Source organism: Oryctolagus cuniculus, chromosome 20 (genome assembly GCF_051225735.1).
Source record: "Oryctolagus cuniculus isolate XC-2025 breed Fujian yellow rabbit chromosome 20, ASM5122573v1, whole genome shotgun sequence".
Classification (NCBI taxonomy): domain Eukaryota; kingdom Metazoa; phylum Chordata; class Mammalia; order Lagomorpha; family Leporidae; genus Oryctolagus; species Oryctolagus cuniculus.
In genome coordinates this window covers 17,142,163-17,156,818 of record NC_142886.1, presented here as the reverse complement: position 1 = coordinate 17,156,818, position 14,656 = coordinate 17,142,163, and the positions used below count along the sequence as shown (strand labels likewise).

At 40.5% G+C, this 14,656-nt stretch overlaps 1 protein-coding gene across 26 annotated transcripts in view; it reads right to left on the bottom strand.

Moving 5' to 3' along the window:
* The window catches only part of GPHN (gephyrin), a 568,860-nt gene that overhangs the window by 239,256 nt on the left and 314,948 nt on the right, over positions 1–14,656 (bottom strand). For all 26 annotated transcript variants that reach the window (XM_051826366.3, XM_070065114.2, XM_070065116.2 and 23 more), the window contains one exon: positions 1,927–1,993. In XM_051826366.3, the coding sequence (XP_051682326.1) occupies positions 1,927–1,993 (67 nt within the window). The remainder of the gene's footprint in view (positions 1–1,926; positions 1,994–14,656) is intronic.

Here is a 14,656-nt window from a genome sequence, read left to right as displayed (position 1 = left end):
GAATAAAAAAGTGAACATTGGCCGGCGGCGCTGTGGCTCACTGGCTCACTTGGCTAATCCTCTGCCTGCCTGTGGTGCCGGCATCCTGGGGTTCTAGTCCCGGTTGGGGCACTGGATTCTGTCCCAGTTGCTTGGGCCCTGCAGCCGCATGGGAGACCAGGAGGAAGCACCTGGCTCCTGGCTTCAGATCAGCGCAGTGCGACGGCTGCAGCGCGATAGCTGTGGCAGCCATTTGAGGGGTGAACCAACGGAAAAAGGAAGACCTTTCTCTCTTTTCTCTCTGTCTCTCTCTCTCTCTCACTAACTCTGGCTGTCAAAAAAAAAAAAAAAAAAGTGAACATTGATGGGTACAAACAAAGATCTTACTGTGGCACTATTGTAGATCGGGTGGACAGATGGGAATCCCTGCTGGTTCCCCAACATTGAATCTTGAAGAATCCTAAACAAATATTCTCTATTTACTGTAGTTTGGAGGAATTAAAAAACCTGGAAGTTTGGATGACCTTAAATTGTATGAGGTGATTGTCCTACAACCTAGTCAAGATAATGGCTGGAAAAAGGTCTGTTTCATAGCCTATACTAGGGCTGGAGCTACATGGCCACATGCATATGAATTTGGTAAAAATAGCCAGAGAGTGGAGAAGAAAAAAAAATTTTTTTTTAAATTCAAAAGCCTGTTGAAGTCCCAAATGAGGTAGTTAATTAGCTGGAAACAGTAATATTACTTGGTGGAATTAAGGTGAAAGCTTGGATGAAAATTAGAACGTCTAGAGAAACAACATTATGTGAAGTAGGTGAGTCCCTTTTACTTGAATGTATTATGGGGATGGAAAATATGTTTGACTGAGAAACACTTCCCCTATTTAATGTTGTAAAACAGAGAACATGTAAATCACCTCTTTACTGTTCTGACTGGACATGCTAAATAGGAACTAATAAGATCCCTTGAGCTCACACAGGTTGTTAAGTTGCTGAACGTTAGGTGTACATATAGTGAAGACTGGGGCTTATACCAAGAACCTGTAAGTGACCCCCTGGAAAGAATGTGGCCTATCCTGTTTGAATATAAACCTGTTTCCCTAAATTTATCTATACCACATACTGCCTCCTCCAAATATTATCCATATGCAGACTGATACTATTATTGTATCTGTCATATAAATGCTATTATAAGTATAGTTTTCCAAATAATATGATTGTTTAGCTGTAAGAAAATCTTGGCCAAAGGTCAGAGAATACCCTATGTAGTGAAGAATTAGCATCACCTGAAGAGTGATGTCTTCAGCTACTGGGAGGTGATCTCCAGGTCCTTAGAATGTCATGTGTGATAGGAATGTCTTTGGTTTGAGGCGGCAGTCACCAGAATTTCTAAAAACGTTATTTATGATGGGAACTTTGGGTTTTATTGGTATTGGTTTGGCCTCTAAAACTGGGTTAAATATATCAGGCCAACTATGGGCACAGCTGAAAACAAAAGGCCAGCCACATAGGCAATGTGTGATGAGTTCCAAAAACACTCTGGAATGAAGAGCTCAGGTGAACTTCTCTGATGGGCAATGGTCCACATGTATTGTTACATAACAGTACTAGGAGATAATAATGCATTGATGACTCCACAGTGAGGTAATAACACTTATTTGTACTTCTGGTATATTTCCTGGATTGTCTTATGTATGTCTTTTGGTTAATTTTAATCTATGTATTTCCCCTGTAATAAATTACAATTGTGAGAATAATAACTTCCAGTGAGTTAAATCTTTCTAGTAAACTACTGAACCCAAAGGTGATTTGGAGAATTCCCATTTTTGGATTTGGTGTTAGAAGTGAGGACAGTCTTGTGGAAGGCTCCAACTTCTTTTGGTGATTAACTCTCACAGCTGATTACAAGTCCTTACATTAAACCATATAAATGTAAAGGTTATTTACCTGAGATCCTTTCTTGCTACCAGGTAGGTTAATTATAAGAGTTTTCCCTCTAATTCCACATACAGGCCTGAAAGGAAAAAAAAGTAGATGAATACTAACTTGCAATGAACACTTGTTTAAATGATTCAGTAACAAAGGGTAATCATTTTATTTTACACGTAAACAACTTTCAGGAATAACATTCATACAGTAATTAATTTAGCAACTGCTATAGAAATTGGGTATTCTGGCCAATGCGTTTACAGTAATAGTATGCTGTTTTGGAAAACTGCAATTAACATGGAATCAGAATAAATTAGCTTATTTAAACCAATTATACCATTAACAAATTACCTTTTATTTAAAAAGATTTATTTTATTTATTTGAAAGAGTTACAGAGAGGTAGAGACAGAGAAGAGAAAGAGGTTGTCCATCGGCTGGTTCACTCCCCAGATGGCTGCAATGGCCGGAGCTGCGCCAATCCGGAGCCAAGAGCCAGGAGCAAGGAGCCAGGAGCCTCCTCCGGGTCTCCCACGCAGGTGCAGGGGCCCAAGGACTCGGGCCATCTTCTACTGCTTTCCCAGGTCATAGTAGAGAGCTGGATCATAAGAGGAGCAGCTGGGACTAGAACCAGTGCCCATATGGGATGCCAGTGCTTCCGGCCAGGGCTTTAACCAGCTTTGCCACAGCGCCGGGCCCAACAAATTACCTTTTATGTAAAGCTTCAGCTTTATCATATCTCATACAGTTATAAAAATTCAATGAGATAGTACATAAAATTGCCAAGTGCAGTAATATTTATGTTCAAAAAAGTACTTAAGAGGTGAGAGAGATTTAGATTTAAGTTCTTGCTTCTCAGGAAGTCTGGAAGTTTTAAAGGAAAACAATGTTTTACACAAATAAGTGGCAGTGGGAAAGAGGTTGGAGAGCTCAACCATTAACAGGTTCATTGATAATCATAGGCGCTTTCATAGAAAAGCCTTTCAGAGTCACTGACAATTTCCAGGCCACATTTAAGCTAATTGGTTAAATAAGGAAAATAAGAGTGGAAAAGCACTCGAAGACTGGAGTTAATAGTCAATGTACTGGTTTTCATAAAAAAATGGGAATTATACTATCACTAATTGATTTTTATTGATTGTATTATCTCAGTCTCATGTTTGACAACAGAGATTATTCAGGCTATATTAAAAATTTTTCAGCTAAGATTTTTAGTCACATAAAAATATTTTCCTAAAACCTAAGACAGAATTTATTCTTTTTTTTTTTTTTTTTTGACAGGCAGAGTTAGACAGTGAGAGAGAGGGAGAGAGAGAGAGGTCTTCTTTTTTCTGTTGGTTCACCCCGAGATGGCCACTACGGCTGCCCAGGTGCTTCCTCCTGGTCTCCCATGTGGGTGCAGGGCCCAAGGACCTGGGCCATCCTCCACTGCCTTCCCGGGCCACAGCAGAGAGCTGGACTGGAAGAGGAGCAACCGGGACAGAATCCGGCGCCCCAACCGGGACTAGAACCTGGGGTGCCAGCGCCGCAGGTGGAGGATTAGCCTATTGAGCCGCAGCGCCGACCCTAATTATACAGTTCTTGATATGTTCCTATTTACTTAGGAATTTTGCTTTGCTTTCCCAAATGAAGTGCTATATTGTAATTTTTATTAAATGGACAGCTAATTGATTCTAGTATCATCATAAATATTATTAGAATATCATCAATTTTTAAAAAAGATTTATTCACTTATTTATTTGAAAGCCAGATTGACAGAAAGAGAAAGACAGTTATTCCATCTGGTGTCTCACTCCTCAAATGCCTGCAAAGCTGGGTTGGGCAAGGCAAAAATCAACAAGAATAACAACAACAATAACAACAAAAACAAGAGCCAGGAACTCCATTTGGGTATCTCACACCCAGGAACCCAAGTACTTGGGCCATCAACTACTGCCTTTCCAGACACATTAGAAGGAAGCTGGATAGGAAGAGCAGAGTAGCTGGAACCCAAACTGGCACTCCAATATCTGATGTGGTCATCATAAGCAACACTTTAACTGCTGCTTCACCCAGCTTGTGCTGGAATGTCATTAAGATCCTCGATTTCATGTGTAAAACCTGAAATTTTAACTAACAGCATAGTATTGCCTAGTAGAATATATTATTGACAACTTTAGGAAGTTTGTAGTATCTTTCTTCATAAGAATTAGAAATATTCCCATAACAATTATTGCATGGTATGCTTTCACCATTTCTGTGAAGGAGAGAAAAATGCATTTAAGGATATATGGAAAAATAATTTGAGGTACAGAAAATTTGATACATGCCTTTGGAATCTTGGTAAGTCTATCCTACCTTGTGTTTATGTAGTTCCTTTTCTTTCTTCTTCTTCTTTTTTTTTTTTTTTTAGATTATTTATTTATTTATTTGAGAGGAAGAGTTACAGACAGTAAGAAGGAGAGACAGAGAGAGAGGTCTTCCATCCACTGGTTCACTCCCGAAATGGCTGTGATGGCTGGAGCTGAGCAGATCTGAAGCCAGGAGCCAGGAGTTTCCTCCAGGTCTGCCATGTAGGCGCAGGGGCCCAAGGACTTGGGCCATCTTCCACTGCCTTCCCAGGCCATAGCAGAGAGCTGAATCAGAAGAGGAGCAGCCGGGACTAGAACTTGTGCCCATATGGGATGCCAGCACTCCAGGCCGAGGATTAACCTAGTACGCAACAGCGCCGGCCCCTTATGTAGTTCCTTTTCTACATACAGTCTGCATGATTTTACCCCTACTGGCCCTGATGCTGTTTATGTTAATCAGACTATTTTACTTATATAGCTCTTGTGAGAGTATACTGCATTTATAGAGAGAAGTAATGTGAAATAAGAATTATCAGTGGAGAAAAGTTGCAATCTGAAGTGATTTTTAAAGTGTGGTCTCTGGAGCAGTAACATTTCCATCATTTGTGAACTTTGATCTCCCACATGGGTGCAGAGGCCCCAAAACGTGGGCCATCTTCCACTATTTTCCTACACCATTAGCAGGGAGCTGGACTGGAAGCTGGGCAGCCAGGATACAAACCGATGCCTATATGGAATGTTGGCATCACAGGTGGCAGCTTTACCTGCTATACCACAATGCTAATCCCTTCCTTTTTAATTTCTGAGGACAAACTCAGGCTTACACCTATGTATTTCTCCTGAAAGAATTTTTAGCTGCTTTATCACATCATAAGAAGCATAAGAAGCCAGGCATATTCAAAACTAAATTGTACTGCAAAGCAGTTTTTTTAAAGGGAAGATATTTTATTTATTTTTCTTTTTAAAATGATTTACTTATTGATTCAAAAGGCAAATTTACTGGGAAGATAGAGACAGGGAGGGGGGGGGGAGCGGGAGGGGAAGAAGGAGAGGGAGAGGTTGAGAGAGAGAGAGAGAGAGAGAGAGAGAGGATCGATCTTCCATCTATTGGTTCACTCTCCAAAAAGTCACAATGGCCAGAGGTGGGCCAGGCCTAAGCCTGGAGCCTGGAACTCCATCTAAGTCTCCCATTTGGGTGGTAGGGTCCAAGTACTTGGGCCATCTTCTGCTGCCTTCCCAGGTGCAATAGCAGGGAGCTGGATAAGAAGCAGAGCAGCTGGGACTAGAACAGATGCTCAGATGAGATGTTGGCACTGCAGCAGATGGCTTAAGCTGGTATGTCACAACATCAGCCCCCGAAAGTGTATGTATATATACATATATATGAATATAAATATGTATATGTGCATAAATATATACATATATAAATAATTATTTATTTGTATTTGAAAGTCAGAGTGAGACAGAGAGAATGAGATCTTCCATCTGCTGGTTCACTCCCATGATGGCTGCAACAGCCAGGGCTAGGCCAGGTCGAAGCCAGGAACCAGGAACTTCATCTGGGTTTTCTTCATGGGTGGCATGGGCCAAACACTTGTGCCATCTTCCGCTTTTCTTCAGGCTTTTCTCAGGTCATTAGCAGGGAGCTGCATGGGAAGTGGAGGAGCCAGGACATGAACTGGCACCCAGATAGAATGGTGGAGTTGCAGATGGAGGCTTTATATGATATGCCACACACTGGCCCAAGAATATATTTTATAAGCAGGTAAACCAAGCTAATGTATAAGCTGGAATACTAGATTAAATTGTTAATGAATTCAAAATAAACTCATGTAATGGAACTCTGGCAGGAAACAAAAATAAAATATGAACACAAAAATTTGAGCTTAATTGCAGACTAATTTTAAGATAATTTAACTTATTTTTGCAATTTAAAAATATTTTGGAGCCTGGAATTGTGGCATAGCCAGTTAAGCCACTACTTACAATATCAGTATCCTATACGGGTGCTGGTTCCAGTCCTGGCTGCTCCAGTTCCAATCCAACTCCCTGATAAAGCACCTGGGAAAGCAGCAGAGAATGGCCAAGTGCTTGGGCCTCTGCACCCACCCCCTTCTGTAACTTTGTCTTTCAAATAAATAAAAATTTTTAAAAATCCTCATATATATGAAGCATGATCATCAGAATTCATTTATTCATTCATTCATTCATTCAACAAATATTAAATACTTAGAGGACAAGGCAGGGCTAGGCAATGGGGCTACAACAGTGAGTGAAATATTTTGCCTTGGTGCAGTTAAGTTTACAGAAAAACTTAATAAGTGTTAATATAGTTGAGTAAATGCTATAGGTACATTAAGCAAAAAATTAATGGGGACAATAGAACATTTATTCATACATGGGGGAAGGCTGGGGTAGTTTAGAAGGCTTCCAAAAGGAAGGAAAATCTAATCCGCTACCTGAAAAAAAATAGGATGTGTTTAAGAGGTAAAGAGAGTAGCAAGAACATATCATGTACAGAGGACTCAAAAGCTAGCAAGAGAATCTTATGTGTATGGTAACAATGAGGGTAGGTGGGATATGTTCTTAAAAGACGATGAGCAAAAACAAATTATATAGGCCTGGAAAGCAATCTTAAAGAATTCAGTCCTGGGGCATTGTGGTTTAGCAGGTAAGACCTCTGACTACAATGCTGGCATTCAATATGGGCGCCAGTTCGATAACAGACTACTCCACTTCTGATCCAGCTCCCTACTGATGCGCCTGGGAAAGCAGCAGAGGATGCCCTGGACACTGGGCCCTTGTGCCCACATGGGAGAACTGGAGGAGACTCCAGGCTCCTGGCTTTGGCCCAGCTCAGCCCTGGCAGCTGCGGCCATTTTTGGATGGAAAATATGTCTTTCTCTCTCCCTCTTCCTCCATCTCTGCCTTTCAAATAAATGAATAAATCTTAAAAAAAAAATGAATTCAGTCTTTGTCCTTAAACTTTTTTTTTTCTTTGAAGGCAGAGTGGACAGTGAGAGAGAGAGACAGAGAGAAAGGTCTTCCTTTGCTGTTGGTTCACCCTCCAATGGCCGCCGTGGCCAGCGCGCTACAGCTGGCGCACAGCGCTGATCCGAAGCCAGGAGCCAGGTGCTTCTCCTGGTCTCCCATGGGGTGCAGGGCCCAAGCACTTGGGCCATCCTGCACTGCACTCCCTGGCCACAGCAGAGAGCTGGCCTGGAAGAGGGGCAACCGGGACAGAATCCGGTGCTCCGACCGGGACTAGAACCCAGTGTGCCGGCGCCACAAGGCGGAGGATTAGCCAAGTGAGCCAGTGAGCCACAGCGCCTAGTGAGCCGCGGCGCCGGCCTGTCCTTAAACTTTATCCTCAATGGAAAATGAGATGCCATTGAAGAGTTTTGATCAAAGGAATAACGTGTTGATATTTGTATTTTTTTTTACCACAAAGAAGAAAGTTGACTGAAGACAGTTAGGAAAATTTTGAAATAATACCAGGGATGAATCAGTGTGGTTGCAAAGTTGATGATGAATAGTAGACTGCTTATAGTTCAGTGTATTCTGATAGTCCAAGAATATAATGTGACTGTTACTTTATTCCAAAATACTTTTGGAAGTTGTAATATATAAATAATAGTTTTTTTTTTTTTGACAGGCAGAGTGGACAGTAAGAGAGAGAGACAAAGAGAAAGGTCTTCCTTCCATTGGTTCACCCCCCAATGGCCGCCATGGCTGGTGCACTGCACTGATCCGAAGCCAGGAGCCAGGTGCCTCTCCTGGTCTCCCATGCGGGTGCAGGGCCCAAGCACCTGGGCCATCCTCCACTGCCTTCCTGAGCCACAGCAGAGAGCTGGACTGGAAGAGGAGCAACCGGGACAGAATCTGGTGGCCCAACCGGGACTAGAACCTGGGGTGCCGGCGCCGCAGTCGGAGGATTAGCCTAGTGAGCTGCAGTGCCGGCCTAAATAATAGTTTTTAAATAGTATGTATTTTGATGAAAACTGGTCCCAATTTACATATATAGAAGGTTAATGTTCTATATTCAACTCGATCACAACAGAGAAGGTATAGAAGAAAATGAAAAATACTGCTTTCCTCAGAAATTTTAATTAAGTACTCAAAAATTTAAAACATGCATAGAAAATACAGACAGTAACAGCAAAAACTCAAACTGATATACATCTTATCTAGGTGAAAAAAAGGAGTACTTCTGGTATCCTCAAAAAAAAAAAAAAAAAAAAAAAAAAGCTCTGTGTCTTGCCCTTCTTCCCCAGGTAATTATTATCCAGGATTGCAAAATTATCATTCTTTTGTTTTCAACAGCCTTATCAAGATACAATTCATATATCATTCCATTTACACACTTGAAGTATACAATTCAATGGTTTTTAAACTAAATACAGAGATGTGCAACCATTAACACAATTATTTTTAGAACATTTCATAACCCCTTGCAAGAAATCCATACCCAATATTAATCACTCCATATTTTACCAAATACTTATCTCTAGGCAGCCACAAATCTACTTTCTGTTTCTCTAGGTTTGGCTATTATAGACATTTCATGTATAATATGTGATCTTTTGTAACTAGCATCTTTTATTACCATAATGCTTTCAATGTTCATCCATGTGGCACAAATATCAATCATTTGCTTACTTTTAAAAATACTTTCCTAAAAAGACAGATATCATATGTTTCCCCTTATCTAGGGTAACTAGTAGAGTACTTAAAATGTAATGTATTGAGTGAAATGGACATTTTGAGATTCGATGATTGTTTACAGCCCTTGTCTCTTCTGTTGAGGAATAGTGTTTTTTCTTCATACTATTTGTTGAACTCTTTATTTAGTGTAGGATTAACCTTACAAGTATTAAGTAAACAGAAAATAGATATTTATAAAAATTAAGAGTGGGAATAGGAGAGGGAGGAAGAAGAAAAGTTGGAGTATGGGCAGGAGGGAGGGTGGCGTGGGAAGTGTTACTATGTTCCTAAATCTATATAGATGAAATACATGAAACTTTACCTTACACAAAATTTAAAAAAGAAAAAATCATTTCTACACACACTTATCTAAAGTTACTGTTCAGTTTAGCATGTTTTTGAAATTTACATAAATGAAGTCATATTGTATATATATTTTTATAGTAAATGTTTATTTTTAAATGTTTAATTAATAATTAATACACGAGGTCATAAATTGACTACACAAAATGACTTATTCTTCAAAACACTTTCTATTGATAATCTTAAACTTCATATATGAGGCTCCCATTTAATTATGATTAAACTTACAATTTTAAAATTATGATTTTTTTTTGACAGGCAGAGTTAGTGAGATAGAGAGAGAGAGAGAGAGACAGAGACAGAGAGAAAGGTCTTCCTTTTCTGTTGTTTCACCCCCCAAATGGCTGCTACAGCCGGCACACTGTGCCAATCCAAAGCCAGGAGCCAGGTGCTTCCTCCTGGTCTCCCATGCGGGTGCAGGGCCCAAGCACTTGGGCCATCCTCCACTGCCTTCCCAGGCCACAGCAGAGAGCTGGACTGGAAGAGGAGCAACCGGGACAAAATCCGGTGCCCCAACCAGGACTAGAACCTGGGGTGCTGGCACCGCAGGCAGAGGATTAGCCAAGTGAGCCGCGGTGCCGGCCGTCAAATTATGATTTTCAAGTTTTTCCTTTTGGTTATGTTGATTAGCAGCTATGGCTCTATTTATTGTATCAGTGCAGATTTGTGGACTTTTTAATTCAATTTGTTTTTTTTCTTTTGCATCTGTGATGTATTTATATAGCTTTTTCCCTCTAGAAACCTTTTATTTAAGGTATACAAACTTCATGCATTTCATATATATTATTTAGGTGTATATATTCTTATATGATTTGGTTTTCTCGTTCAACATTGTGTTTGAGATTCCCTCATGCTGATGTACAAAACAGTGGTTCATTTTCACTGCTGTATAATATTCTACAGAATGACTCTACCACAATTTATACATTTTCTTGACAGACATTTTTTGTGTCTGTTTGTTGCCATTATATTCCTTTATCTCTATCCTGGTATTTATGTGCAAGGTTTTCTTTAGGGTAGTGTTCTGAAAATTGCAGTTCATAACCAATTAATAGTGCATGCTATGGCTTGGATATGTCCCTCAAAAATCATGCAATGGTGGCAGGCGCTGCAGCTCACTAGGCTAATCCTCTGCCTGCAGCACTGGCACCCTGGGTTCTAGTCCCGGTCGGGGAGCCGGATTCTGCCCTGGTTGCTCCTCTTCCAGGCCAGCTCTCTGCTGTGGCCTGGGAAGGCAGTGGAGGATGGCCCAAGTGCTTGGGCCCTGCACCCGCATGGGAGACCAGGAGAAAGTACCTGGCTCCTGGCTCTGGATTGGCACAGTGAGCCAGCCGTAGTGGCCATTTGGGGGGTGAACCAATGGAAAAAGGAAGACCTTTCTCTCTGTCTCTCTCTCTCACTAACTCTGCCCGTAAAAAAAAAAAAAAAAAAAAAAAAAAAAAAAAAAATCATGCAATGGAAACTTAATTCACCATGCAACAGTATTAGGGGTGAAATCTAATGGCAGGTGTCGAGTAACAAGGGCTCAGTCCTCACTGCTTGGACTAATGTGGGTTGTCAAAGGTGTCAAGGCTTTGCGTTCAATCTGACTGTCTCCCACGCAAGCTCTCCTGACCTTCTGCTATGGGAATGATGCAACAAGAAGACCCTTGCTAGATACAAGCTTCTCAAGTAAGACTTCCCAGCCTCCACACTGTATGAAATAAATCTCTGTTCTATATGAATACCCTGTCTTAGGTATTTTGTTATAGCAGTGTAAAACTGAGCACAACAGGCAGTTGACTGATTTTGTCATAACTAGCATTTTAAACAAAAAGAACAAAAACATCAGAATGTTTTCCTTGTAGTTAGGATAAATATTGTTTCATTAAACTTTTGTGCTTTTAATATATATATGTGTATACATATGTTAAAATATATTCATATTCACTTAATATACTCCTGTTCAGAGACACTTGTGTGTGTATGTGCATGTGCTCTGGATTATAATATGAAGCATATATCTTGCTATGGCTTATGGTCAGAAAGTTTGAATGCTACTTTTTTACAGTACAGAACCAAATGTAGAGTTCTATAGCATTTGCATCAATTTTTCAGTACAGAACCAAATGTAGAGTTTTATAGCATTTGCATCAATTTTTATTTCCACTAGCGCTGTTGCTACCTATCCTGAGAATGCTTAATGTGGTCATGTTTATTTTTATTTATTATTTATTTAAGCTTATTTTATTTGGCTTATTTGAAAGGCACATTCACACACACACATACACACACAGAGAGAGAGACAGAGAGAGAGAAAGAAAGAGAGAGATAACAACACAATTGTGCAGAAAAAAAGATTGGGTGCAGAAAAAAATTTTTTAAAGTAATAGATAAAATATCTCCAAATTTTGTTATAAACTTACAGATTCAAGAAGTTCAGTAAATTCAAAGGGATAACCTTAAAGAAAACCACACCCAGACATATCGTAACTTGGTGAAACAAAAGATAAAGACAAATATCTTCATGGGGCTGGCACTGTGGCATAGTAGGTAAAGCCACCGCCTGTCGTGCTGGCATCCCATATAGGCTCAGGTTCAAGTTTCGGCTGCTCCATTTATGATCCAGCTCTCTGCTGTGGCCTGGGAAAGCAGTAGAAGATGGCCCAAGTCCTTAAGCCCCTGCACCCATGTCGGAGATCTGGAAGAAGCTCCTGGCTCCCTGCTTCAGATCTGCTCAGCTCCGGCCATTGTGGGCAATTGGGGAGTGAACCAGTGGATGGAAGACTGACTCTTTTTCTTTCTCTGCTTCTCCTCTCTCTGTGTAACTCTGACTTTCAGGTAAATAAATAAATCTTTAAAAAAAAATCTTGAAAGCAGCTAGAGAAAAATCACACATAAGGGAATAGCAGCAATCTGAATGACTGAATTTCCATTCAGGAACCATGGAGCCAGAAAACAGTGGTGGAATTAAGCTAGTTCTTAAAAAAAATGGGTGTCAACTCAGAATTCTGAATGTAATGAAAATATCCCTCAGGAATAAAGGTGAAGTAAAGTCATTTTCAGATGAAGGAAAGCTCAGAGAGAGTTTTTTTGTTTGCTTGTTTTTATTTGACAGCAGAGTTAAACCGCGCGAGAGAGACAGATAGACAGAAAGGTCTCCCTTCCGTTGGTTCACCCCCAAATGGCTGCTACGGCTGGCGCGCTGCCGCCGATCCAAAGCCAAGAGCCAGGTGCTTCCTCCTGGTCTCCCATGGCGGTGCAGGGGCCCAAACACCTGGGCCACAGCAGAGAGCTGGACTGGAAGAGAAGCAACTGGGACTAGAACCTGGCGCCCATATGGGATGCCGGCGCCACAGGCAGAGGACTAACCAAGTGAGCCACAGCACCAGCCCCCAAGAGAGAGTTTTATTTTAACTAGTTATAATTCTCAAATATTAACAATGCAATACAACAATGATCAATACTTAAGATTTAATATAAATCTCTTGTTATTAGCACTTTACATGGAGTAAATCATTTGATACAAGAAATTTGGTACTATTAACATCATTTTTATATAGCTGAGAGGACAAAAACACTATTAAGTAGCTAGTAAATGAGTGAACCAGAGGAGAACCCAATCTGGCTTCAGAGATGATGCTCTTAATCATCACTTCATGCTTTCTAACCTACTTGTACAAAAAGCAACAAAACAAAAGCAACCCTGGAAGGTATTAAGTTATTCAAGTAGATAAAAAGCATTTGAAACAGATGCAATGATTTAAAATATGTTTTATTGAATGCTGCTCTCTAGAGATAGAAACAGGAAGGAAAGGCATAAACTTTATGTTTTACCTTACTTGTAAAAAAAAAATTGCTATTAGAACTAGGGTGTGGGGTTGGTGGTGGAGTAGTGGGTTAAGCCACTGGTAGCAGCACTGGCATCCCATATGGGTGCCGGTTTGAGTCTCGGCTGCTCCGCTTCCAATCCAGCTCCCTGGTGGTGCGCCTGGGAAAGCAGCAGAGGATGGCCGAAGTACTTGAGCCATTGCATCCTTGTGGGAGACCCAGATGAGATTCCTGGAATCAGTAGATGGAAGATTCTCTTTCTCTCCCTACCTTTACCTCTACCTCTACCTCTGCCTCTGCCTCTGCCTCTGCCTCTGCCTCTGCCTCTGCCTCTGCCTCTGCCTCTGCCTCTGCCTTTTCCTCTCTCTCTGGAACTGTGCTTTTCAAATAAATAAATAAATCTTAAAAAAATAAGAAAGAACCAGGGTGCAACACTGATTAACCAAGATTAGACACAACAATAAAAGTTTGAGTACCTACTATGTGCCAAAAGTTGATTTGGGAGCTGAGGATATAAAAATGAGTAAGATAAAGCTCCTGTTCTTCAGGATTTTTTAAAAAACAATTTATATAATATGGAATGACACATTTCATAATGGAAGCATGTACTAAACCAAAAGGGCATACAAAATGCAAAACTGTAGAAAGGAATCATAAATCTAGTCATGACTGTTACTGAAATAATTTTCAAAAGGTTTTGAGAAGCACAAAAATATGAGCATCCAGGGAAATATTCCATAGTTCCCTTTTCTGTAATTATTGTGGGCTACTATTTCTATTTCAAAACTTGTAAAAAAAAATCACAATTATATCAACAATGAACAGAATGAAAAACCAGAAGAAGGTAATACCATACTGGGTGCAGTTATCAATTTTCCAAGCCTTCAGGATAAAGAAGATAGACTGGGGCCGGCGCCGCTGGCATCCCATATGGGCGCCGGTTCTAGCCCTGGCTGCCCCTCTTCCAATTCAGCTCTCTGCTGTGGCCTAGGAAAGCAGTGGAGGATGGCCCAGGTCCTTGGGCCCCTGAACCCATATGGGGGACTGGGAGGAGGCACCTGGCTCCTAGCTATGGAATGGTGCAGCACCAGCCTTTGCGGTCATTTGGGGAGTGAACCAGAGGGTGGAGGACCTTTCTCTCTGTTTCTATCTCACTGTCTGTGTCAAAGAAATAAATAAAATCTTTAAAATAAAAAAGATGATAGACTAATTATGAAGTTCTTGATGAGCACTTGCTATTTAATTTTCTATTTATTCAGCAGTCCAGTGCTCAGTAATTATGGATATACAGAAAGAAAACCTGGAATTAATCCAGAGAAACCATCTCGTAAGGCAAAAACCAATGTTAGACACTAGATGAAGACAGAATTCAATTTAAAGTGTTACCTTAACAGTTGCAAAGGTAATTCTCTAGTTAAACTGAGATCCTTAGGGTGATAACCATGTCTTATTCCTCTTTCTAAGAATCCCTAAGACTTAAAATGGGGATTGATAATAAGTATATAATTATGTTAATTGAATTAAAACATCATTATGGAAGTAT